A 24,468-nucleotide genomic window follows, 5' to 3' on the forward strand; every position below is an offset into this window, starting at 1 on the left:
ACAACTTCATAGATAAAACGTATATCTCCATGGCATTTTCATTTCTTTCATCACACTAAAGAGGTACACATGATGAATTCCAACTTTCTCATTTGCATGCATATTTTCCCAATCAAATGCAAATTCTTTCACATCATGCCATTAACACCATCTCTGAGTTAGATAGTAAATTGTCCAGTTTAAATATATTTTCCTCTCGCATTTCTTTCACTGTTGGCTTGCTACAGAAAATTATAAAGCATTATACACAATAGTATTAAGCACTCCAGGAACAACAGATCATCTACAAGACTGAGGGGTGTAAATCACAGACATGAAAGATTTTCTGATGCCACCTATCGCTCATGTAGTTATTACATCCCATCATTCTTGTGAATTTGTCTCCAGCTAAAAATCACATCTCACATCTTGTCTTTCAGCAGCAGTTACTTTGTTTTCACTGGGGTTTTCTTGATCCAGAAACCTAAACCAGCCAACATAAAAGGGGGGGGGGGGGGGGGAGAAAAAAAATTGTACTTTATTTAATGTACATTCACATAGTCAACATTGAACTTCAAACTACCACGAGAATGCAAAACATAAAAGGTTTTCTGGAGCCATAGAGTTCTGGTCCTTGCCATTTCAGTTTTCAGGCAAGCATAGTGTGCCTACCAAACTGAACATGACAGAATGGGGCTTCAGTGAGATTCGAATACTTAAAATACTTTTTCTCTTTCTTTTAATTATTTTTTTTCTAGCCAGACACCTAAACCACTGGACTCTGGACTCTACTGGCCAGCAGTTGATCTAGTTTGCTGCTAACTGTTGAACACCAAAACCAAACACTGGTTGCTCAGCACAGGTCACAATTTTATTGGGATTTTTCTATTGCTGTTATAGCAACATCAAAGTGCCATTTTTAATGTAAAAATGAGAATGAAGTTGCTGTGGCCATTATGACTTGACTAGATGTTGGGTGCTATATGAAGTTTTAAATATACTCATCTCACTCTGTGTACACTAATTCTACTGCTGGTTTTGGGAACTGAAATACATTTTCAGGGCAATATATGTTCTTGGTCAAGACAAAGAGCAGAAAAAGAAAAATTTAACCTCCAGCCTCATCCGCTGTCCAAACTACATGAAAAGTATGTTAAAATGTTGTGGTTTAGTGTTGATTGGAGTCACAAAAATATTACACTTCTGCAAATTTTATGATTACAAAGAATATATGGCTGTTATTCCTTTGATTCATACTTCTGAGCACAGAGATTGAAATATTTGCTTCTCTAAATAAGCAACACTCTCTAAGACTGATCATGTACCTGATTACACATGACTTACTGTAGCTGAGGCTTTCTAATTGGTATACAGTCAATTACTATGCAACGTTCTAAATACAATTTTAGCATATATAGATGATATTTTCAGACATCTTTTACAGTTGTGTAAATCTGGAATGATTCCACTGAGATTAAATTAAATGTAGCCCAGAAATGTATCCGCATACTGAACAGACTGTGTCCCTCCTCTGATAAAAGAGAGGACGACACACGGTAGCAGTGAAACAAAAGCCACACCTGAGAAAAGCCCGGGGGAATAAGGAAACACCTGTTTGTGTTGCGGAAGAACAGGTGGGAGGCGGTGGTTTGCCAGCTCAATATCCTGCGCTGGCGATTACAAAGAACGGTGAGCAGGTGCCTCTCTTTTTTTCCCCGTGAGTTTACTAAGAAGCCTCCGCTGCTTTGCGCTACCCTGGAGATGCCTTTCCAGCACTGCATGGCTGCCCCCAGATCCCTCCACGTATCACCTCACTGTGGTCCCTTGTGGGACCACAAGGCACTGTCGTAGCCCTGCCCATGCTGAACGCGCATCGTTCTGCCTGCTAGATAGTGCAGGAAGCCTTAATTACAGCCTGAAAATAATACTTGTTTCCCCTGGGAGCTTCCCCAGTTATTCCTGTGGGATGGCAGAAGCTGAGAGAAGCGAAACGGGGGACGACGCAGGCGCTCCCCGCAACCGACCGCGGGCAGAGCCGCCGCCGAGCGAGCTGGCGGGGCGGCTTCAGCACCACGGCCAGCTCCGAGCGGGCGGTGAGCCCCGGCCCAGCCCCGCGGCCCCGAGGTCGACCCCGGCCCCGGCGGGGCGGAGCTCGGCCCCGGGACGCATCCCCAGCGGTGGGGCGGTCACAGCGCCCGCTCGGCTCCCGGCCCTGGCTGGGCGAGGGCTGCTGTAGGAACTCAGCCCCCCGCACCCGCGGGAGCCCGGCGAGTCGTCCGCGCCGCCCTCTCGGCCCCTGAGCGGAAGCTCGCACCTGCTCGGCACTCGGGGAGCGGCGCTTGGCGCCGGGGAAAACCCTCTTCCTCGGCAGGAGGAGTGCGTGGGGCGAGGGGAAGTCCTCGTCTGGGTCACGCTGCCGGAGGAGGGGGCGATCCTTCCTTCGGGGCGGGGAAAGATGCCGAGGGCTCCGGTGGTCCCTTCCCCTCCCAGCCATTGCTCAAAATCGACCCCCACTCGCGCCTCCTCCCCCCCCTCCCCCCCGACGGGGCGTGTACAACGCTCTCTCTCGTCCCACATCCCTTCCTCCTCCGGCCCTGGCAGCGCCTGGGGCTCCCCGGCGGGCCACGCTCAGGGGCCGCGAAAGCGCCGGTAGTGCCGGGACGACGGAGAAACTGGAGCAGCCGAAGGTGGCGGGACCCCCCCGCCACTAGCACCCTTGGTCCCCGCTGCCCCTCTGCAACCGCAGCCGTGGGGGATGTGGCACGTCGCGGTGCTGCCGGCGTGCAGCTCATTCCTGATGCCGCTGTTTGTCGCTGAGTTTTGAAGAGATTTATTGGCTGGCTCTTGCTAAGCCATGCTTGAGTAATCCGAGCTGCTGAGCGCCGTGGTGGAGCCCGGAGGGGGGGAACGTCACTCCCTCTGGCAGCGGAGCAACATTAGTCTTCCAGCCCTCTAACCATCGCTACAGCGTCGGAAACTGCCGGGTCACGGCCATTTGCTTTGGAAAATTGGCGATGTTTGGTGCTAGAGATCGATTACTCTTGTAATCCAACCCCCCCACCTCCTCCTGCTTACCCCACCCCTACCCGCCCCAGACAATAGCGTCCGACTCCTCCAGGAAAAAATAGAAAAGAAAGCAAGGAAGGAAAGAAAGAAAGAAAGAAAAAGAAACTGGGGGATGGATCTGACTCCAATAGGAAAAGCGTGTACCTAGAAGTGGTGCTAATGGGAAGAGATTTCCGAGCTTCAGAGGACGATGATTTGTCACAAAGGGTAGCCGGCTCGGTGCTTTGGGCTGGAGCCGTGTAGGAGATCCTTGGAGAAGTCATTGTGCACAGAAAACCGAAGACCTGTACAAACATGCCTGTTCGCAGAGGTCATGTGGCACCACAAAATACATTTTTGGGTACAATCATACGAAAATTTGAAGGGCAAAGTAAGTTCTCTCTTTCTATTTTGCTACAGTAGTTTGATTCTGCTTGTGACTAAATGGACAGCAGCTCCCGACTATCTTAAGTTTGTAGCTTGGAAAGTAAACCCCAGAGGTAAAGAGGGCATCTCTGGCAGGTGTAACGTTGGGTTTGATCTAAAATACAGATTATCGACTTGAATTATTGGGGTTTTCCTTTTTTTTAACTTTCCCCCACTCCCCCCAGTAATTCAAGGATCTTGACTGTATCCATATTGTATAGCTATAGAAGTTATATTTCTTTGCCTTCTTCTGAACCAGCGAGACGGCTATAAGAGTGCTGCCTGTGCAATGATTAAAAAAAATAGCTAGATTTGTTATCGTTATGATTGTTATCAATTATAATTGTCTTTTCAAAATAAAGCATAACAGACTTTGATTTAGAGGAAACAGATAATATGCAAAGGAGTTATTAAAGAGAAAATACTATCTTACCTTGTTGTCATGACTGCATTTTAGTATTTTAATATAGCTGTCAAATATTTCCACTTTGTTTATGGAATCATAGAATATCAGACCAGTGCAAATGCATCCTCAGAGCCTGTGAGATCTTTTCCAATGCAGCAGTTTCCTACCTGTCAAGGAGGCTGAAGCTGAAGTGTTTTTCCTGGCCAGAACTCAAGTTCACTGTTACCACTAAGAAGGAACACTTGATGCTTAAAATGAATTTCATTTAGAAACAGTAGTTTTGATATATGTACATTTATTTAAATATTTAGCATAATTTTAGTATCAGTCTGGTGCAAACCGTTACAGCTCATTCCAGTCTATATACTTCTTTAAGGCCATGATACTGATTTAGTATTTATATTACTTGGAAAAAAACCCAAAGATGTTTGTAGTCCCAGTTTCTCTGAATGCTAAGTCAGTGCTGCTACTCAAATAAAGTTTTCTTGCAGTAAAGTGTGTATATTTTGAAGTGAATAAAGCACTGACTATTAAATAGGCAAGTGATAGTGAAAGTTCAGCATGATGAAAAGACAGTAGAAAAAGTGTGAGTGAAATCTCTTTTTCCCTCCAAGTATTTCATTGTATTCAAAAACAGAATATCTTTAAAATATTGAAGACTCGTACTGCTAATTCGGCATCACATAAAAACACTTCTATGAAGCAAGGGACCTCCTAATGTGATTAAGTAAGCAGAAATTCATGTTATTGACAATAAATGTATCAAAGCTGCATGTTTATAATTACAACGAGAGCAGTGGGTTATAGTTGTAAACAGAAAGAAATGAAATAATGGTTGAAAACTTTTCAACCTTTCTGTCAGATGAGGGTTTTGGAACCCTGTACAGAGGCACAGAACTTTAGCAGACTGTACAAAATGTTTCCAAAATCACAATCTTTGGTTTTCATGCACTCTTCATGCTCCTTTTTTTTAACTAAGGAATATTTTCTTTTATAACTGTAACTTCAAAAGCAATCACATAGGGAAAAAATACTATGATCTTTCTAGTTAGTTTTGTTAAAATACTGACTACAAAGTTGCTGCCATTCACCACAGTGAAAATCCCTGTGCAGTAGACTGAGCTGGTTGGATTTTATCTGAGGAAACCCTTCACCTGAATAGAGCCACCTTCCCGAGGGCCCATGTCCCATCCAGAAGAAGCTACTAACTTTTCAAGGACTTTCCTGGAGTTATGGCTCGCACGATGGCACTCATCATCACCTGGGTTTCAATGAAGCTAAAGAGGACAAAATTTTGTCATTTTTAGACAAAAGAGTTTTGCAAAAGATTTGCATAATTTGGGTTTATTTCCTTAAAAGACGACTATCTTAATCTTTGATGTATTTAATTTGAGATTTATTCAAAAGCTATGTACCAAACTAGCTGCATTACTTGACTCAAAATCTCTGCATTTCAGGCATCCCAGTGAAAAGAAGGGTTGTTTAGCATCCATCCATGCAATTGACACTTTATGAAATGTTGAAAGAGTACTAAAAAATGCATCACTTTTATTGCAGATAAAAAATTCATCATTGCTAATGCTAGAGTGCAGAATTGTGCTATCATCTACTGCAATGATGCGTTCTGTGAGATGACCGGGTTCTCCAGGCCAGATGTCATGCAGAAACCTTGCACCTGTGATTTTCTTCATGGGCCAGAGACCAAAAGACATCATATTGCCCAAATTGCTCAAGCACTCCTGGGGTCAGAGGAAAGGAAAGTGGAAGTCACCTATTACCACAAAGACGGTAAAGCCTGGTTTTATTTTCAAGACTTTTTGTGTGTTTGATCACCAGTTGATTGGTAAAAGTGTGTTTGATTTGCTGGTCAGATCCTTTGTTGCAGTAGTGTTGTAAATTCCCTTAAAGTCCAGTGAAGTACATTTAGTATAGCAGTAAGGGAATGTGTCCCAAAAATAGTGGGTATCTGAAGTACGCTGACTGTAGCACTGTGTATGCAACTGCTGAGCAAAAGTTCTTCTCTCAGTCAGTTTATAGATCTCCTGAAGTAAAGAGCCCTGCAATGGTCAGATAAACTCAAACATAGAGGGGACATCCTGTGAATGTTAAATTTTATGAACTCTTTCATCTCACAGGACATAGGAATGGTGGATGAGTTTCACAGGGCTTAACTCTGCCCGCCTCACACAGTTGGAAGCGAGCCTTGATTTAAATGCAGTATTCTACTGGGAAAAGTACAGCAAAGTAGCAAAACTTGGCCTCTCATGAAGAAAGCATTAGGTTATAAAGAAAAGCACAAGTCTGTGAAAAGAGAGATGAGATATTGTGATGTTGGAGTACCTGCAACTAAACCAGAGAAGTTGTCCTCAATAATGTCAGAGTAAAAATTTTGGAGTTGCTAAACTATGAAGAGCTTCCCTGATAATGAGTGAAGACTCAGTATGAGAAGAATGGCTAAATCTGCTACACTGATGCTTTTTCCTGTTAAGAGCATAGGATGAATATATGGCTGTACTTGCAGATTAAAAAATGCATATGCATGAAAACTATGAAACATAATAGTTATATGTAGAGTTTTGGGTTGGTTTTTTGTTGTTTTTTTCTTCTGGTTACACAGGGTTATTTATAGAAACATCCATCTTTCAAACAAATCCAAGTAATCGATAAGTGTGGTATACCTTATTATGTCTCTTGCTGTGTACACTCCTGCGAGAAGGAAAAGGAAATTCATATTCAAATGCTGAGCTTAAATTAGTTCTGGAGAAGTGCCAGCGTGTTGTTTGCATCAATTTTAGAATCACATGCAATGGATACTCTTGCATTTTGAAGGCACAGAGTTAAACCCTGTTCTCAAAAATTCTGTTGTTATCTTGGAGAGACTTAAATATTATTATTTTTAGCTCAGGCTGGTATAATTCAGATAGGACTCGGGCCAACCATTCTACCCACGCTACCAGTATTTAAGCATATTCTTCTTAGCACATTCTCAGCAGAGTCCTTTATTCTTAGATCTGGTTTGTTGGTCTGGAGCAGATTTTGGTCAAAATTTGCTGTTGTAGCTGCGCTTTCAACATAGGTTTCTTAGGAGACCTGACACCGTGTGTCTTTTGCACATCTAGCCTGTGTTTGTGTTAATTTGGTGTGTGTTAAAAATAATATTGCAAGAGAAGGATGTCATTGCTAACTTTCACAGCCACCAGCCTGGAGCACTGTTCTGACATCTGGTTGTTTTAGAGTACTTCAGTCTCCCAAGACATGATGAGGGAGGGAAAGTGCTTAGCTAAAGTGCTGCTTATCTGTCAATTACTGTAAATATATATTTCCCTAAAATGCTGAATTCTGGCGTTACACAACACACCATGATCTATTTGAGGCAAACTGAAGTAAAAATATCTATAAAAACTGCCACATCTTCTAAATAGTTTGGGATTTTGAAGTGTATTATTTATGGGAGTTGGGGATTATTCAGTGTAAACAAACATACATAAGGTTTCTCTGTATTTTCATTTCTGTGGATAGTTTCTTTAAATTACTAGACCATATGTTTAAAGGTTAAGGAATTTCAAAAGCTACAGACAACAGTTCTAGGCAAATTTGGGTGGAATCCCTCAAAATTTTACTGGTTGGAATGTGAATAGGACTTACCGTGTGCACTATATGAACTGCTAAATTTAAACAAATACAGTTGAATCATTTCAGATTGTAAATATAATTTAAAATACTAATTCACTGATTACAGGCAAAAATCAGCAAAATGGTCTGACAGCTCAATTTATACATACAGGCTTTTTTGTTTCATTCCACATAATGTTTGATTTCTTTATAAAATGTGATTAAAAGGTCTGAAGTTTTTGTAGTAACATATAACTGAAACTACCTATATGACAGATATAATAAACATCAATAAACATAGTCCATGGTTATTGTAAATCAATGCATAGATGTACCTCACTTTTCAACTTCTTCACTTTTTTAAAATTTGCAAACTTGTTTTTGCAATATAAGAAGTATAACATACGCTCTATATTGTAACAATATACTGAATGGGGACACCTATCAAGGACTTCCTCCAGGATTTGAAGCAAAATAAACTTAAAGAATTTGCTACAAATTTGAGAGTTTAGTGCTCGGTTAGTGGCTTAGTTTGTACTGTGTGCATTGGGTGAATATAAGAATGTTTTAAGGGGTCCATCACAGCACAATTAGAAATAGAACTTTCTTTGTGTAACCCAAATTATTCCAATGAACTACCTACTGTTTGAAAGTTTGATTCTACATGTTTCATAGCCACCCATTGTATAATATTTAACGTAATCCTAAGCATACGGAGGAAGAAGACAGCTCATGAAAGCATGAATTGCTTGAGGTTCCACTGACTGGAGTTTCTGAATACCGTATTACACAGTCCTGAATAAATGCCCAGCCCTTTATTCCACATCACATTATAATTTACTCTACATAAGCCACTGATTATATTAAAAAAAATTTAATATTTAAAAGTAAACCAAACATCAGTGGGGTCATATCCCCTCACTTATAAAGCTGATTTGTCATCAGCTGTCCAGCAATGCATATATCAGAAAGGGAATCACTCTACAACTGATGCTTTTTCTTTTTAATTTTAAATACCACCTCACATACTTTTAAAAAGTCACAACTTTAAAGTTCAACTTAAAAGGGTATTCTTGCACTATGTATTGCATACATATTGGGAATTGTGATTCTGATGTTCTCTACCTCTGACATTCTCTAGATGAAAATGTAAGATTTAGAGTTTTAAACACCTTGATGCAAGACTGAGTGCTGCTGTTTGTTCACTGCTTTAATCTTCAGGCCAGATCATGCGCTTAAAGGGGGACAAAAGGGTGGGAAAATTTTCGTAGCAGGCTGTTTTTTCAGAAAAGGGCAGTTGCTTGAAGTTACACTGCCTTAAACAAAGCTGACAGCAGATAGAGTGGTCAAGGGAGCACACAAATTCAATGTATCACGGGTTTGTGAACGTGTTACCTAGGCTGGCCATGTTTCCCTTTTCACAGTGCAGTGTGGGGAGGGTGCAGAGGAGAGGGAGAGAATACTGGTGGTAGCTTTGTCTAATTAGATGTCTGTTTAGATGGCATAGAGGTGGCATGCCAGCATTACTTGCACACTCAGCAGGCACTGTCCTAAGCACTTGGGTGCCCTATCTTCACCAAAGTTTTTAACGTATGTAGCTAAAAGCCTTACTAGCTCATCTTGCAGTATTTGTATCAGAGTAAGATTGTTACAATGCCTACATTTGGTTTTAATTTCTCCTCACTCGAGTATTTTCACAATCCAGGCAAAGTTCTAGTCTTCTATCCTGTTAGAGTAGTGCCAAAGGAGGTGATTACATAGTTATCAAAAGAATTAATTGCTACTGAGAAAATTGGGAACAGATGGATGCCAAAACTAAGGGTCCAAATTTATAGGTTCTCAGCACATAAGCTCCACAAAAGCCACTGGGTGTACTCATGGGGTTAAAGACTCAGTGAATTTCTTTTTTAATATAACTATCCCTTTTAAACAAGTACAATAGATAAATACAGACAAATCACAAGAATTAGTATTTTGAAACAGATTTTCTTTTTTTAAGTCTTGCCCATTAGGCATTAACATCTGTTTAATTAAAAAAAATTATACTCTGATATGAAAGTAGCAGTATAGTATATTCCTTACTATCTCAGAACTTCATTTTCACAAATCATATAGCTACATGATCTGTATTATAGTCAAAGGTAAGATACTGATGAATTCTTATTTAAATAAAGTTATTTGTAGGGAAAATGTTTGACAGTTCTTCCTTTGAGAAATCCATTTTGCAGTTTAAGTCATAGCATAAATCATTCTTGACAGATGTAAAATATTGCTTGAAGTGGTAAAGCTGTAAAGCTTTTGACGTGAAAAGTATAATTGAGGATTCAGAATGGATATATGATAATCAGAAGGGATTGTAGCAAGCTAAATACTTCTTACTCTATGCTTCGTGAACAACAGCCTGCTATGTCTGAGCTTACAGAGCTTACCTGTTAAAGGAGCTCATTTAAGCTTACCCTATACATATCAGATACTCTAGGGATAAGAAGCACTTCAGAAGAGGATAGGTTTAAGCAAAGATAAGATCAAGCAATTATTTGAAGAGTGTTTACAAACCTCACAAATTACTTGCCACTTAACTAGTTTGAGAAATTGAATTTGCTACAGCTGACTGCAAGTTAAACATATTTGTATTTTCAGAACACATTAAGGTTCCAAACTAATATTTTTAAGACCTTTTAAATTCTTCTTTTAGAATTAAAAAAAAAAAAAAGTGTTTTGTGGTCTACAAAAGCTGTGAACCTACCAATCATTAAAAATGCAACTGAAAAGAAAGATCCTTGCATATATGTCAAGGATCTCCCAGATTATCTCTAACATGAAGGTCAGAAAAGGCAGTCTTGACTGCAGATTCAATGCTTGAACCAGAGCTGATGAGAAGGGTTATTGAATCAAGTAACTGTCGAATACCCTGCTGCTGTAGGAATTCTTGTTTAATACTGTTTGTATTTTGATAAAGAAACTGTAACCCCAACAAAAAGCTGTCCAAAATCCCTGTCTTAATACAAGTTTTTCTATATATCCTTAAAAAGCCCAGTCAAACATACAACCGTGGATCAAATCCAGAATATTACTGAAGGTGTTGAACTAGTAGAAGTGGATGACCTTTTCTTATGTCTGTAAGTGTAAAGTTTCTGTGTTAGGTTTTAACACTTGTCCCAAGAGACAAGTCTGTCCCTTGTCCTGTTTAGTATTGGTTTTGCAACAGGGAACACTGTCAGCAGAAAGCCAGTACCTCAGTGATCAGAATATCTCTTTTACCCATCCCTATCCAGTTATGTGCCTGCCCGGAACTGTGGGTCACTTTTTCACATTTCACATGGGATACCCAATGATTATCATAAAACAGCTCTCAGATATATGAAGGAGGTTTATTTGTGGGCCAGTTTCAACATTATTTTTCAATTCCTTGGTGTTTACAACATTTTTTTTTCTTCTCAGGTTAGGATGAATTCATTTCCAGTAAGAAGGGGGATTTTATAGAAATATTTTTTTTCCCATTCATGTATTCCTGCTAATGAGAGATAGTGTCTGAATTAAAAAAAGAACAACAATTAAATTGCCTTTCAATTATTATTGTCAGTGTTTAGGGTCATAAAGGTATAATTAGATATATTTAAATTTCTCAAATAATGAAGAATACAACTGCTATTATTATAATTACTGCATCTTTAACAGAAAAAGTTATCTTAGGTTGTCAAAATACCTTTTGACAGTTTTAAGTCCCTCCGTGACACAAATAAAAAACCTGCAGGCTAGCGGATCAGGAGTCTTTCATTTCACTACAGTGTCCAGACGGAGCTCTTCTGCCACTGGACTTCGGCAGTACAGTTTTACAGCCAGATTCAGAAAGTCACCAGGTCAACTTACACTAATGAAGGGACCCAAATTTCCCTTGCTTGAGCTGCAAAAAATCAATCATTGCTGACCTTCAAAAAGAGAGTCACACAGTGGTAAGAAAGTGTCACATTGCAGAGATAATTGGCACTAGAAGGTTACAATGCGTATTATACATACTCAATACACACTCAAAGTTTTTCTAAATTGTTTAGAATGATAATATCCTATGGAGAGAGTTTAACCTTTTAATTAGGCTTTGCCTAACAAAGTTTTTTATCTGCTTTGAATATACTTCTTTCAGTTTTAGTGAACGCTATTTTGGTTTTGGGTTATAAGACAAAAAGAGCAGGAGCTGTCAGTCTAATTTTTTTTTGTGTGGTTTCACATGATTTTATTGTGTTCTCTTTCCATCTTCAGTGTACATCCTTTCTAATGTTACCTTCTGATACCAGAGTTATTTCATACCTCTAATTTGCATTATCAGTTGATTCTTTCTTTTCTCCACCCAGTTGGCCCATATAACAGAGATGCAGAGAGCAAGTCAGACATCATGCCTTGCAATAGAATGGGGAAAGAGCAATTGCTTTTCTAGTAGCAGCCTTACACATATTTGGTATTATACAACATTTCAGAACATGGCACTTTGACTAGCACCAATGTTGACACTGGTGCTGTTCTCTCTGGTTTCAAGCAATGGAAAAAGTACAGTGGTGTGGATTAGATTTTATCTTAGTGTTTTGAAGGCCAGTTTTTAAGAGCTTCCTACATATCTGACTTAGTGTATGACTCCGTCTGTGTGCTAGGTAGACCATATTCTTCCCAGGTTCCCAGCTAAGTATGGAAAAATACTCTAAATCAAGCAGTATAGAATTCAAAGTAGCAAGACCAAGCTGACTATGGAAATTGCTAACTGACTCTGGAAACTGCATATCTCAAAAGGAATCAGAACTGCAGCCGTGAACCCAGATCTAGGCAGAGCCAGATGCATGACAATGACAGTGGGGTACTGTGGCTCTATAGTTACAGCTGGTTTCACACAGCCTGCATCTCTGAAAGTTCACACTTTCGAGGTGAGAAGTATTGGTGTTGTAATTTTTTATAGCTTGAACTTTTCACTCTAACATACTGGTTTCTTTTTAAAGGAAATACACATATTTGAATTATTTCTTAGAAATTAAAATATAATTTGTAAAGCAGAATTACAGCCATAACTAGTCAAAAAATGCCTTTAGACCTCCAGCATTTCTGTAGATACCCCATTTTAAGCTCCCTCACTGACTTTCTGGTACAATATAGCCTTTTTGTTTCTGTTTTTCTTAATTCTTTAATTCTGTAATCACAGTGAAATCTCTTCAGTAGAGCTCACCACAAAGGATACCAAAATTCAATCTGGAAAAAAAATCAAACCATTTCTTTATATGGAGGCCCTGTTGTCTTTTTCTGTTTCATTAGCCAGACTCTAGTTACAGATCACATTATACCTAGTTTTGACAATGCCCTCGATTACAGCACTGAAGTGTTAGCCAACAAAGGATATATTCCATCTTCATTGTTAGAAGAGAGCCATCATATCATCAAAACCTAAAAGGTGTTTAAATGTCAACATTATTAACTTTCTCATTGCTGCTAGTTGAATAGAAAAGACCATAAGAAAGCTTAGGTCAGAAATCACACCTGCCTTCAGTACTTCCCTGCTGCTGATGTTTCTTGCTTTCCTGCCCTTGTTTCTCTACAGTACGACACTCAATAAAAATCCTTTCTTTTATATTTTGCCATGACCTCATTTAAATCCCTGATTTGTCACATGAGACTTCAGTGGAAACCAGAAAGTCCTGTCTAAATGGTCAGTTCAGAGAAACACAAGAAGTTACTTCAAATACTGTGAAATTAAGATTTATAACAATACCCAAATACACTGATCCTTGATAGTATCAACTTATGAAATGTTGGCCTCTTTAGAGCAGATACATAGGACACTATAGTAACTGTGCACCTATACTTTTCACAGAACTAAACTGCAAAGTTTAATTTTTGCAAGACTAAAAATCCCGATCTTTAGGTATTAGAGCACATTTGGTAGAGACATGCCACTGATAGCTAGTAGTAGCTGGATCTGAGCTGCTGCATACAAGGTAAGTTAGGAAAGAAATGTGTGAAACAGGCAAAACATTCCTCCGTTTTAATCCACAGGGCAGAGAGGCAGAGATGACTTCAGAACAAGGATAGATATATAGAGGGATTTTCTTTTAATCTTACACCTAGGCTGCTTGAGAAGCAGTTAATCATCATTTAAATACATTTCATCACTAACACACATGTTGTAAAGCATTTATTCCCAGCTGTTCTCAGACTTTGGAGTCTGTGCCCTTTTAAGAGTATTTCTTAGAGCATTTGCTGCTGATTTTAATTCAAATCAATGCAAGTGTATCTCTGAAAATAGCTTGCAAATTTCCTCCTTTCAAAACTCATTTGTGCCAAACTGCTTTACTCCTTCCTCTCTGGAAAAAATGCCAGCTAATCTCATTAGTATTTTGCATGTTTATGGCTGTTGTACAAGAAAGTATTTCTATTTCCAAAAGAACATGAAACTTACTAGTCCATAAATCCTTTTGTCATGGTATTCAGGGTAAAAACTGTTGCTTAAAAATGGCTTTCAACTCGCAAATGGGAAAGAAAGAAAGAAAGAAAAAAACACAGTCCATGTCATTTTAAATAGTGCTAAAAGAAAGGACGATGTTTTTTGTTGTTGCTGTTTTCTATCATAAGTGCCCAGCATTTTTTTTTTTTGCATAATAGAATATACCAGGAATTAATTTAACGCCAAAGTCCATCCAACAGAAAAGACACCATTTCCCCAAAAGACTATTTCTGGAGTCACAGACAATATACCTTGTTACATGAGAGAATAACAGCCTTGAAGTACAAAACCAGGTATCTATAAATCAAATCTGAGCCTCCTCTGTAAATTAATGGAGCTGCTCATTAACTGGTGTGAAAGACAGTCTATGTATAATGTCAGTCTTGAGCCAGTCTCTGCTGGTCCACAGTACAGAGCATCCTTAATGCTTCACTAAGTTACACTGATTGTTTATGGCAACAAGAATGGGTTGGCAAAGAATTGGACTTAGTGTTTTACACACAGAGTTCCAAAGAAAAGTTCTGTAAAGGGATAAAGCGGAGTTTGAGTATGTTTGTGGGTCAGCACCACACTGTATTAAGATGCTGTTCCTCTTTACCCTAAAACTTGAAAATTGATTTTCTTGTGTCAGGAATAGAACTGTGGTCTAAGGAGCTGCTCCTGAATGCTTAAAAAGTTAATTAAAATCTACTAACTGCTACTGCAGCTACAAGCAGAATTAGTGTCTAATATGTTTAATGTTGATAGATCACTAGGTAGGGTGGCACTAGGTACAAGTGGCATCCCCTTTCTCTGGTTACTGTTTATTTAAAGCAGGAAAAGAGGAAGGAATACATGATCCGCAGACAACTATTCTTCTAGCTGACAGGTATACAATTCTATTTTATAAAAGCCACTACATAAACCAAGAATATTATAGCCAAGGGACCTTTTCAATAGACCATGCAAGTCTTTAAATCCATTTCTGCTTGTCTTTTAACCTCATTCATAAAAAAACAGATCCTGAAGAAGCAGAATTGCCAATAGCATGACTGTCTCTACAGAACTCAACCCAGGCAAAATATATTTATTAGCCAGATAAATACATTCTGTGTACCTGCTTGTATTTCAAACATGATTTCTCTCACATTTCAATGTGAAAGAGCATTTGTTTCTGCTTCATGGGAACTCAGTGAATTGTTTCCCTTTTAAGTAATATTTCAGTCTTTATCCCTTTTCTTTTAACCTTGGGATCATTTTCCTGTAAATAAAAAAGTGGTGAAAAAAGTGCTTTATTTCCACTTTCTGAGGAACTGAGAAAAATACATCAACTAGTTTTTGAAATGATGGAGAAAGTATTCTGTATGTTTAACCTTAATTGTTAACTGGAACATAAATTATCCAAACTTCTTTTTGTACTTTAGAGGCTACCGGCACTAAAATATCAGACATAACTGAAATATCATAGTTATGAAGATCACACCGAGGGTCAGTTACTCCAAGGGAAATTACTGACTTGAACTTTTACATCTAAAAACAAATTTAGGATTAGATTTTCAATTATATATATTGTGTCATACATACATACATACATATATATATTGTTAAAGGGCATTTCTCCTTCTCAAGAGGTTTAACAAGTACTTTGAAGAACTGCCAAAGTTACCTCCTACCCCATCTTAGAATACAATCTGATACTCTATAGTTTACAACAGTTTTACTAATAAAGCATTATTCTTATTAAATACATTCAATCACAGAAGTCTGAACTGCGCAGCAATTTAAAGTGACTCCTAATGAGCTGATTGACTAATGCAGTTTCTTACTTTGAGAGATTATTCTCGAAAAGCTCACTGTTCCAAACCATCATTCTCTAGTGTAGTTTTACACTATCCTTCTCTCTTTTTTTAAGACAGTACACCAAGGTTGTATCTTAACATTTCCCAGTATAGACAAGAGCATTGTGTGTAATACATAAATATCACAAAAAACCCAACCCCAGATATGATCAAGTCCAAGAAATGGATAACAAACTGAGAATATGAAATTATATTCAACAGGGAATAGTTCTGTAAAACAATCTTTAACAAAAATTGCACTGGATGGGAATTACTCTTAAATGGGTGTCTCAGCCCTGGGATGATGCAGTTGTGTACATGTCTCTGGTAATAAAGGATAACTTTATAGAGAAATTACATATTCTGATAGAGAGGATATATACTGTAACAGTCATGAAGTGCTGGAATGAGTTTGGGTAATTCTGAACAGCAGAAGGGCCCAAACTGGTTCCACCTCTTGCCACAGGGTTAAAGAAAGCAAAGATGGAATCCAGTTCTGTTCATCTTTTTCCCATGTAAGCCCTGTATCAACTTCAGTCCTTAGATTTTCCAAATTGGATACAGAAAATAGAACTGCTTAATAAACAACAAAGAAATAACATACTTTAAAGGAAAGTAAAACTATATGTTATCTGAGTATTATTTCTCTTTTAACTGGTGATGAATGTCTCATATAATGAACAAGGCTTTATTTCCTTCCCAAACAAAAAAAACCTTCCACTCTCCAAACGTTCAAATAACTGACATTTCATCAGACTCTAGCTTAATTCAGCTTTTTAGGTGTGTGTCCTGGAGTCTGTTCTCCATGATCCTGAATACTTGTAAAAGTTACATAAACTTACCAATGGGAAAATGGACATTTCTGCAGGATATAGTACATGTGTTCAGATTCAACTAGCTCATTTCTAAACTTGATATATTAACCAGGGTTATTCTCATAACATAGTTTAGATGGTATTTTTTTTTTCCCTCTTGGATTTCACCCTTTGTTTGTATCTTGTTTTTTAGAAACTGGCACAATCTGTATAACAAGTAATGCTTTGTTTCACATGGGAATCTTTAAATAGCAATCACTCAGCTGTGTTTGCTTGCGGAAAGCGTTCTGTTAGGATGGCATGTATTCTAACTAATATATAACATTTCACCATTCCAGTAAAGCAAAGAAGTCCTTTTGTTAGATTGGTCTTTTATAGCCATCACCAAGAAGAATTTAGGTCGGGAGGAGACTCAGGAGGTCATCCAATCCAGCTTACTGCTGAAAGCAGAAGCAACGCAGAATTCAGACTAGGTTACTTATGGCTTAGTCCAGTTGATTGACAGGATTGAGACAACACAGCCTCTCTGGGCAACGTGTTTCAGTACTCAGTTACCCTCGTTTTGAAACTGGTTTGTCCTTATACCATGTCAGGACCTTCCCCATTTTAATTGGAAGCATTGCCTATTATTTTCTTGTTATGCCAGTAGAGAATCTGCCTCCATCTCCCACTAATTTCCTCATAGCTACTGAAAGGCTGTTATTACATCCTTCAAAGCTATCCTGCCTGGCCAAGGCCAGTTTCCTCAACCTCTCCTCACAGGTTGCTCTAAGCCCATATCCATCTTGTATATAGGCTCACTCAAGTTTATCAACAGCTCTTTTGTTGTAGTAGGGGTACAAATCTTGTTGCACTGCTCCAGGTGTGACATAATGAACAGTGAGGAAAGGAGAAGTATCACTTTCCTTAATCTACTGGCTACACTCATGATGATATAATCCAGTCTGCTTTATCCTTTATACAGTTGGAGTCAAATTTCTTAAGAGATCATTGACTCAATCTTCTTCCACTACTTTGAACCCTGCCTCAAGATTCAAAGGTCTCCCAGACTGAGGCAGGGAATATATAGAGTGCCTCAGCTTCATTTGCAACAGTTGTCACTAACTCACCCTCCCCCCTCAACCACAGGCTCTACATTATGCTTGTTTATTCTTTTACTGCTAACATCACTAGCAACAGCTATCTCTTGCCCTTGATATCCCTAGAGTTTCAAGTCTAGCTCAGCTTTTCCTTTCCAAAGACCATCCCAGCATGCCTGGGCAGTGTTTCTGTATTCCTCCACTTCAGCCTGCCCTTGCTAGCACCACCTTTATATATCTTATATGTCTTATTTTTTTCTTACTGGAGCTCAGTCATAAGCTCTCTGCTGAGGCAGCTGGTCTTATGATACATCTACACGTTCTTTGAGTATTTGAATGAGCTGCTGTTGTGCTTGAGGGAGGGTGTTTGAGCTATACCCTCTGGGAAGTCTGAGGAAATTAGTTATAATTTTTTTTTCTTTTTCTTTTTTTTTTTCCCTTAATTCAGTAACACATATGTAGGTGGTTTACACATCTTTTATTATACTAATTGGCTTTCCTTAATGCTTTTACATACTCCTCTTACTTAAGTGTTCTGTATTAAGTCTACTGCATGAAATTTTACATAATTTAGAATCATTTTCACATGCATTAGGAAATCCTGTTTACATTGTACATTAAAAATGGTAGAAATTGTAACCTAGATATTGTTTGCCAGAAGATCTTTTCCAAATGTCATTACTGATGTGCTACATGGTATAAATTCCAAGTTGCTACTCATTTTATTATGAGGAACGACATGCTCAGTGGTTTCCTATATATCAGGTCAATCTGGCTGACCTGTTAGGCAATTGCCAGGTGTGCTTGGGCAGATTTTTTATACAAACATGTTTAAGAAGAAAATAGACATTCTATTGCTTATTTTGTCATGGATTACAGACATCCAAACAGCTTAATGCTAGAGATAATTGTAATGGAGGAGTTCTTGTAAATCTTAGAAGCAATTAATCAATTACCTTATACTGGGAGGTAAATGCAATTGCCTCTGGCAAATATCTGGGGCACCCCAGGCATGTGTTATTCAGCACTTCATGCACAACAAACAGATCTAGGAGAGGAATATTTCTCACAGCATGTGGGATTCCTGTAGTGACTTCTGGAGGTGAGATAACCTCATTGAAACACTGTCTCATCTCAGAAGAAAAAGATTTTTGCTAACATTTCCTCATATAGCTCATGGCAGAAGACAGCACTATCTTCAACATTTCTCTTCTGCGACCTTTTATTTCATATTTTCTTCAAGAAATGATAGATACAGTGATTTATCCTATGCTCTGTCTTCCAAGTTAGTGACTAGAGGAGACAAAAATCTGCTGATTTCTTCAAGAGTTAATACTGCCCTTTTCCTTTAAGCCAATGCCAACTACTATTCCCCTAGCCTGTCAAATAATACAATATCAGAGTGTGGTAACCACCTCCCCACAGGAGCTCAGCACATCTGGCTGCAGCATTGTTGGCACATGACACCCTGCTGGAGCTTGCCCCCAACACACAGTACATAATGTGTCAGCAGCAAAGCATCAGGAATCCTGCAGCTTTTGTGGTATTGCAATGATGTTAGATCCATGGATTTAAGCAGAGCCCCTTCAAATACCCATCATTTAGGGATGTACTTTAGTCTGAGGATACTAAAAAAGATAACGGAGACATTATCTCATTGGTTTAAGACACCCCAGATGGGTGGCCTAACATCCTAATCAGATCTGTAACCCATTCCATGTTTTCTTTCAGTTCTTTATATAGACAAGGACTGTTAAACAAACACAATGCGACAAAGCATATTTAATGAATATTATTAATGACGAGTTCAGCCGCTGTTGGAAGGTGTTGATAAGCTTCATTAAATATACTTCCACTGACTAGAACAGAGCTGATGATAATTTTATTACTAAAATAATTTTTCTCATTACTGCTTGCATATTTGACACTTACAAATCTGCTTGTTTCATGATGGATTTTATTTTTAATCATCCTAATGTAATCTTAAAAACTTAATCAATAAAACCTGCATTACTGAGTTTCCTAACAAAACTGTCTTTTACTCTCTTCCCATGTGACAGATAAAAACATCTTGGGGGTGTACAGCAGCAATTCATGACAGTACACTACCAGTGCTGATTGCACCTACAATCAGTTAATTTGATGATGCAGAAGAAAACATGTCTAGCACATGCATTACAACCCAGTATTATGTAAGGATTTCTGATTCGGTTGTTTTTTTTTAATTTGTGTTTTTTATTTCAACTCGGCTGCAGAGCCATTTCTACTTCTGTACTAGCTGATAGGAGGTTCACACATTGACAATATACTTAGAGTCATTTCTGCATGTAACATATATAGCGTATCGTTCAGGGTAGTTACTTGTATGTGCTTCATTTCTGCATAGGATTCAATGTGCATAGCACTGTGACATACATCTTATTTTTAATTTACAGGAATGAGAATATACAAATAATTTCTCATTCTCAGACTGGACCAAATTGTCATTAATAGCCAATTGCCCATCAATAGCCAGTTGCAAATGTTGACTTTTTTTTTGTCAGTGAGAAAATTAAAGGTAATTGGCCCTACAAGGGTTAGGTAAAATCAGAATGTGACCAAGAGCCAAAAGGAAGTCTTGTTTCTGATACTGCTCTTTACAGAGGAATACAGTTATCTTTACAAACAGGTATTACAAAACAACTTACCCTTGTGGCTAACATAACTTCAGAAATGCTGTTTACTTCCCACTTATTTGCGGACTTTATCTAAAACAAAAGAAATGCAAACCCAACCTGTCAAACCAAATCAGTTTAATTTCTAAGAAGGCTTTTCAATAACTGGAAAGCTTGTGGTTTTTATTTGATTTTTAAATTATCTGATAGTGACATATTTGATATTTAGGTATTTAATAAAAGCTTTACAAGTAAATGCTTTATTGACAACTTGTTGAACAAATCACCTAATGATCAGTGAGTCATTCCTTTTTAGATACTTAATATACTTTATACATTTGCAAGCAGTTATGAAAGCAAAATAACTTGGAGATATTTTAAACCTGAAGTAATTTCATACTAACTACAGCTCTTATCTGTAGGGCTATGGCATTTTTATAATTCGTTTATATTTTTAAATTCTTCTTAAAATTACCATTTTCTCCCTGGAGCCCAAGATAATCAAAGTGAATATAACAGGAAATTTTAGAGATCAGGGCAGTAAGTTCAACCATGAAACTGCCCAGGTCTGTTGGCTGGAATAAATAAGTGTATTATTTTAAAGTGAGAATGCTAAATATAAACCTTTTTTGAGTACAGGATTGACAATTCCATTAAGCCTACCTAAACAGCCTTTCTGAAAGAGCAGCAAAAAGGGTAAGCAAAACATCTGGTTAAAGGCTACTGTGCGTCATCTCAGACTGCTCTTTCCAAAGCCTGCAATGGTAAATTCAGCTATTCTTTCAATATTTTAGTCAGTATAGAAGCCTTTATGCATACCTGTGTTGGAGGTTGATAGTGTCTTACATTTTATGGGCATAAAATACCAGAACTGTGATGCCAAACTCAGATCAGAGATCAAAGTTAACCTGCTGTCTCTGAGATATTATCTGCAAAGGAAGCTTTCCAAAAAGGATTAAAGAATTATAAAGAAAGTTTGTTATTACTGCCATAAACATATCATCTATATATTCTAGAAGAAAAACACTACTAAGGAAAAATTAACAGAATAAAGGGGTTTTGAGTCTGTCCTCTTCTGCTGTGCTATGAATACTGAGCAAACTGACAGTGCTGTTATGCAATAACAGTGTATGAAGGAAAAAGTAGGATTGAATCAAGTTGAAATCCATTTTAGTTTTTCAAAGCATATCAGTCAAATCAATTATACTGTGAGAAATTTTAGGGTCTCAGGGATGCAGTCTTAAATTTATTGAGAAGTTTATGTGTTTAAGCAAGTGGAAGAAAAGCATGCAAAAACCTGCCAGAGAAGTTCCTAGTTAGCTCCATGCATAAAGCTCTTTTCACATTTCATGTTATTGCAGTTTTCAGTGGGGAGAGGAAGGGTAATTGGGATTCTCAAGCATACATAGAATTACTTTTTTTCTTCTGCTGAAATTCTTTCAACACAAGTAAAGCAGCTGGTATGGTCGTATGCTGAACATAAATCAGCTGAGCACACCTGGCAAGTAGCTGTAGTTTGTTAACAGGAATCATAATGTCCTTCTTTACAGAGGTGCCCACAGTTTTAACCCTATAATTTTTTTCAAATTATAAGATATGTTCAACCTTTCCTTCAGTCAAGGCATTACAATTCATGGCCAGATTTTCCAGAAAAGGTTACTGAATTAGAATACTCAGCTCTTCGGCCTGTATTTTGATTTTGGTTGCTTATGAGGTTTGAAAATAATGGCCTGCATTGTGTGCCTGAACAAGAGCTGATCTTTCCTGAAAATCTAGCTGGAGTTGCAAACTTAGGGAAGTTATAAATATGATCTCATGAATAGTCCGCTGTAGGTTTTCTCTATTATATCATACATGAACAATCTTGTGTAATTTTAAAACTCAGTAATAAAATACTGCATCCAGTATAAAATACTGCATTGATAAAATACTGCATCTACAAAGTACAATGTAGTATTAATGTCTTTTTCATTGCTGCTACTTCTGCTTATTTGAGCATTTTTTTCATGTTATCTCTAAAATAAATATCATAGGCATGGTAAAACACAAAAGGGACAAATTACAAATTCAGTACTAATCTACAGATTATTTCTTCTAAGCAAGTGGCACTCTCCAGCAGTGAACACTCACTGGTTTTGGTACCAATGTTGATTTTTAGCTTTAATACAGTTTATGGGAAATATAGTTAATAGTGTCAGATATATTCACTATGGTGGTTGTAATTACTCGTGTAATTATAATTAAATTGGATACCTAACACTGTTTATCAAACAAAGATACAGTCAATATTCCCATATAAAATTGGCTTGGCTCTGTATTAATTTAAAGTGCAAAAGTCAAACAGAAAGCTTTATATAGCTTTTAAATTGGAGCCCCATTCAGACTTAAAAGAGTAAGGATCCTCTGGAGAAGCTGTATATTATAGACCATTCCAGAAGGAAAGAAAGCAAATATAAGCAGTGTAAGAAGTGTATAAGCACCATAAGAAAGCATGTGCATAAATGACTATGAGATTGCATGAAATATTTTAGTCCTTGGCAGAACTGTGGGATAGCAACAACAAAAATACTTCCTTTCAGGCTCCACCCTACTAACTTTTCATGTCATGTTTCAACTGAGTCATTTCTGCAAATGCTGGATTTCTCTGTACCCAGATTTAAAATAGCTGAATTCAGAAGCAAGAAGACTCGCATGGAGATTTTTACTCTATCATGAGAAATTTAAATCTGAGGTCTATTGGGAATTCAGATAACTAACATCATCAAAATTAAACTTTTTGGATTAGCTTGGTCTTGTGCCAGTAAACAGCATCTTCACTATAATCATAGAATCATAGGATAGTTAGGGTTGGAAAGGACCTTAAGATCATCTAGTTCACATACAGGGTTTATAACCTACTTACAAAGCAGGCAGAAAGCTACAAAAGGGCCACACAAGGAAATCATGTATCCACCAGGTGGGAAGCGAGCATGAACAGTAAAATTATCACATTGATTCCATGGGAATTGTTGCAAATGCTGTAATTCAGGTTGGGGCTGTTTTAGTCTTTTATCTAGGCTTACAAGAAGAGTAGGAAGGTGAGCTAACACCCCTTTCCCTCTACTGTAATTGAAACAGAGCAGAGGACTGAAAGTCAAGGCTCCGTCTTGGAAGTGTTTTAAACTGTTTCTCTTGAACCTTGATAAAAGCATGGCTATTTATAGGATAGGAAAATGTCAGGTCAATGATTTTTTCTGTGGCAAAGTAAAGATATAAGATGTAAAGCAGTATGGTAAGAAGATGCTCTATATAGATTTTTTGAATGCTAGGTTTTCTTAATGTGTTTCTGCTTCATTATATTTAATCTGTTTCCTAAAGTAATCAATTGAGGGGGGGGGGGGAAAGGGATTAAAATAACTGGAGAGAAAGTATCTAGGACTTTCTGATGCTGCCTAATTAGATATTTCTGAAGATCTGATGTACAGTGCAGAGATACTGTAATTTGGGTGCAGGCTCTTAGTTACTCAGTTTCTTAACTACATTACACTATGTTGACAGGTCTGTACAGTTTTTGTTGAATGCTCAGGTGTCTCTTTATGCATGGAAAGATCACATAGCAATAATAAAGACTTCTGTGGGAAGTCAGAAAGCTGTTCAGAATCATCTCTGAGCACAAGCATCTTCTTCAAGTCATGAGAAGCAATTACCAAACAAGGTCCCAGATCTTAAGGACCAGGAATGAAAGGCAGGGGAATAAGTAATGCCTGAAAATTCAGATTAATTCAGAGGACAGTTCTTGATCTTCTCATTCCTGCTTCTTCTTCATCATGAGCAGGACACCATTCATCATCTTTGGTGCAGGACAGGGACTTTCAGGAAAGGTGTGCTGGGGAGCATGCTAACAGCTGGTTTGGGAATCAGCTGTAAATTTCACAGCTGGTTTTTGTGAACCAGCCTGAACTACTTTGAATGGTGCCTCTGACTGTGCAGCTGTGTCCACAGGACACAGGTGCTAATACAACCCAGATACCCAGCACAGATTCATGAATGCAGATATGAATGTGAAGGGCAATATCTAATTTAACATGGCTGTCAGTAAACTTAACTCCTAAGCACTAACCTTACTATTTAGAAAATTAGAGTTCCAGCATGTGACAATGGAAGGAGAAACTTGCAGC

The 24,468-nt window shown here is 38.1% G+C and overlaps 1 protein-coding gene across 1 annotated transcript in view; it reads left to right on the plus strand.

The window, feature by feature from the left end:
• Positions 1-3,339: 3,339 nt before the first annotated feature.
• KCNH7 (potassium voltage-gated channel subfamily H member 7) overlaps positions 3,340-24,468 on the plus strand; it is a 235,055-nt gene continuing 213,926 nt past the window's right edge. The window contains exons 1-2 of the mRNA XM_005152651.4: positions 3,340-3,415; positions 5,414-5,644. Coding sequence (XP_005152708.2) covers positions 3,340-3,415; positions 5,414-5,644 — 307 coding nt within the window. The remainder of the gene's footprint in view (positions 3,416-5,413; positions 5,645-24,468) is intronic.

The sequence above is a fragment of the Melopsittacus undulatus genome, chromosome 8 (assembly GCF_012275295.1).
Source record: "Melopsittacus undulatus isolate bMelUnd1 chromosome 8, bMelUnd1.mat.Z, whole genome shotgun sequence".
In the NCBI taxonomy this organism is placed as follows: domain Eukaryota; kingdom Metazoa; phylum Chordata; class Aves; order Psittaciformes; family Psittaculidae; genus Melopsittacus; species Melopsittacus undulatus.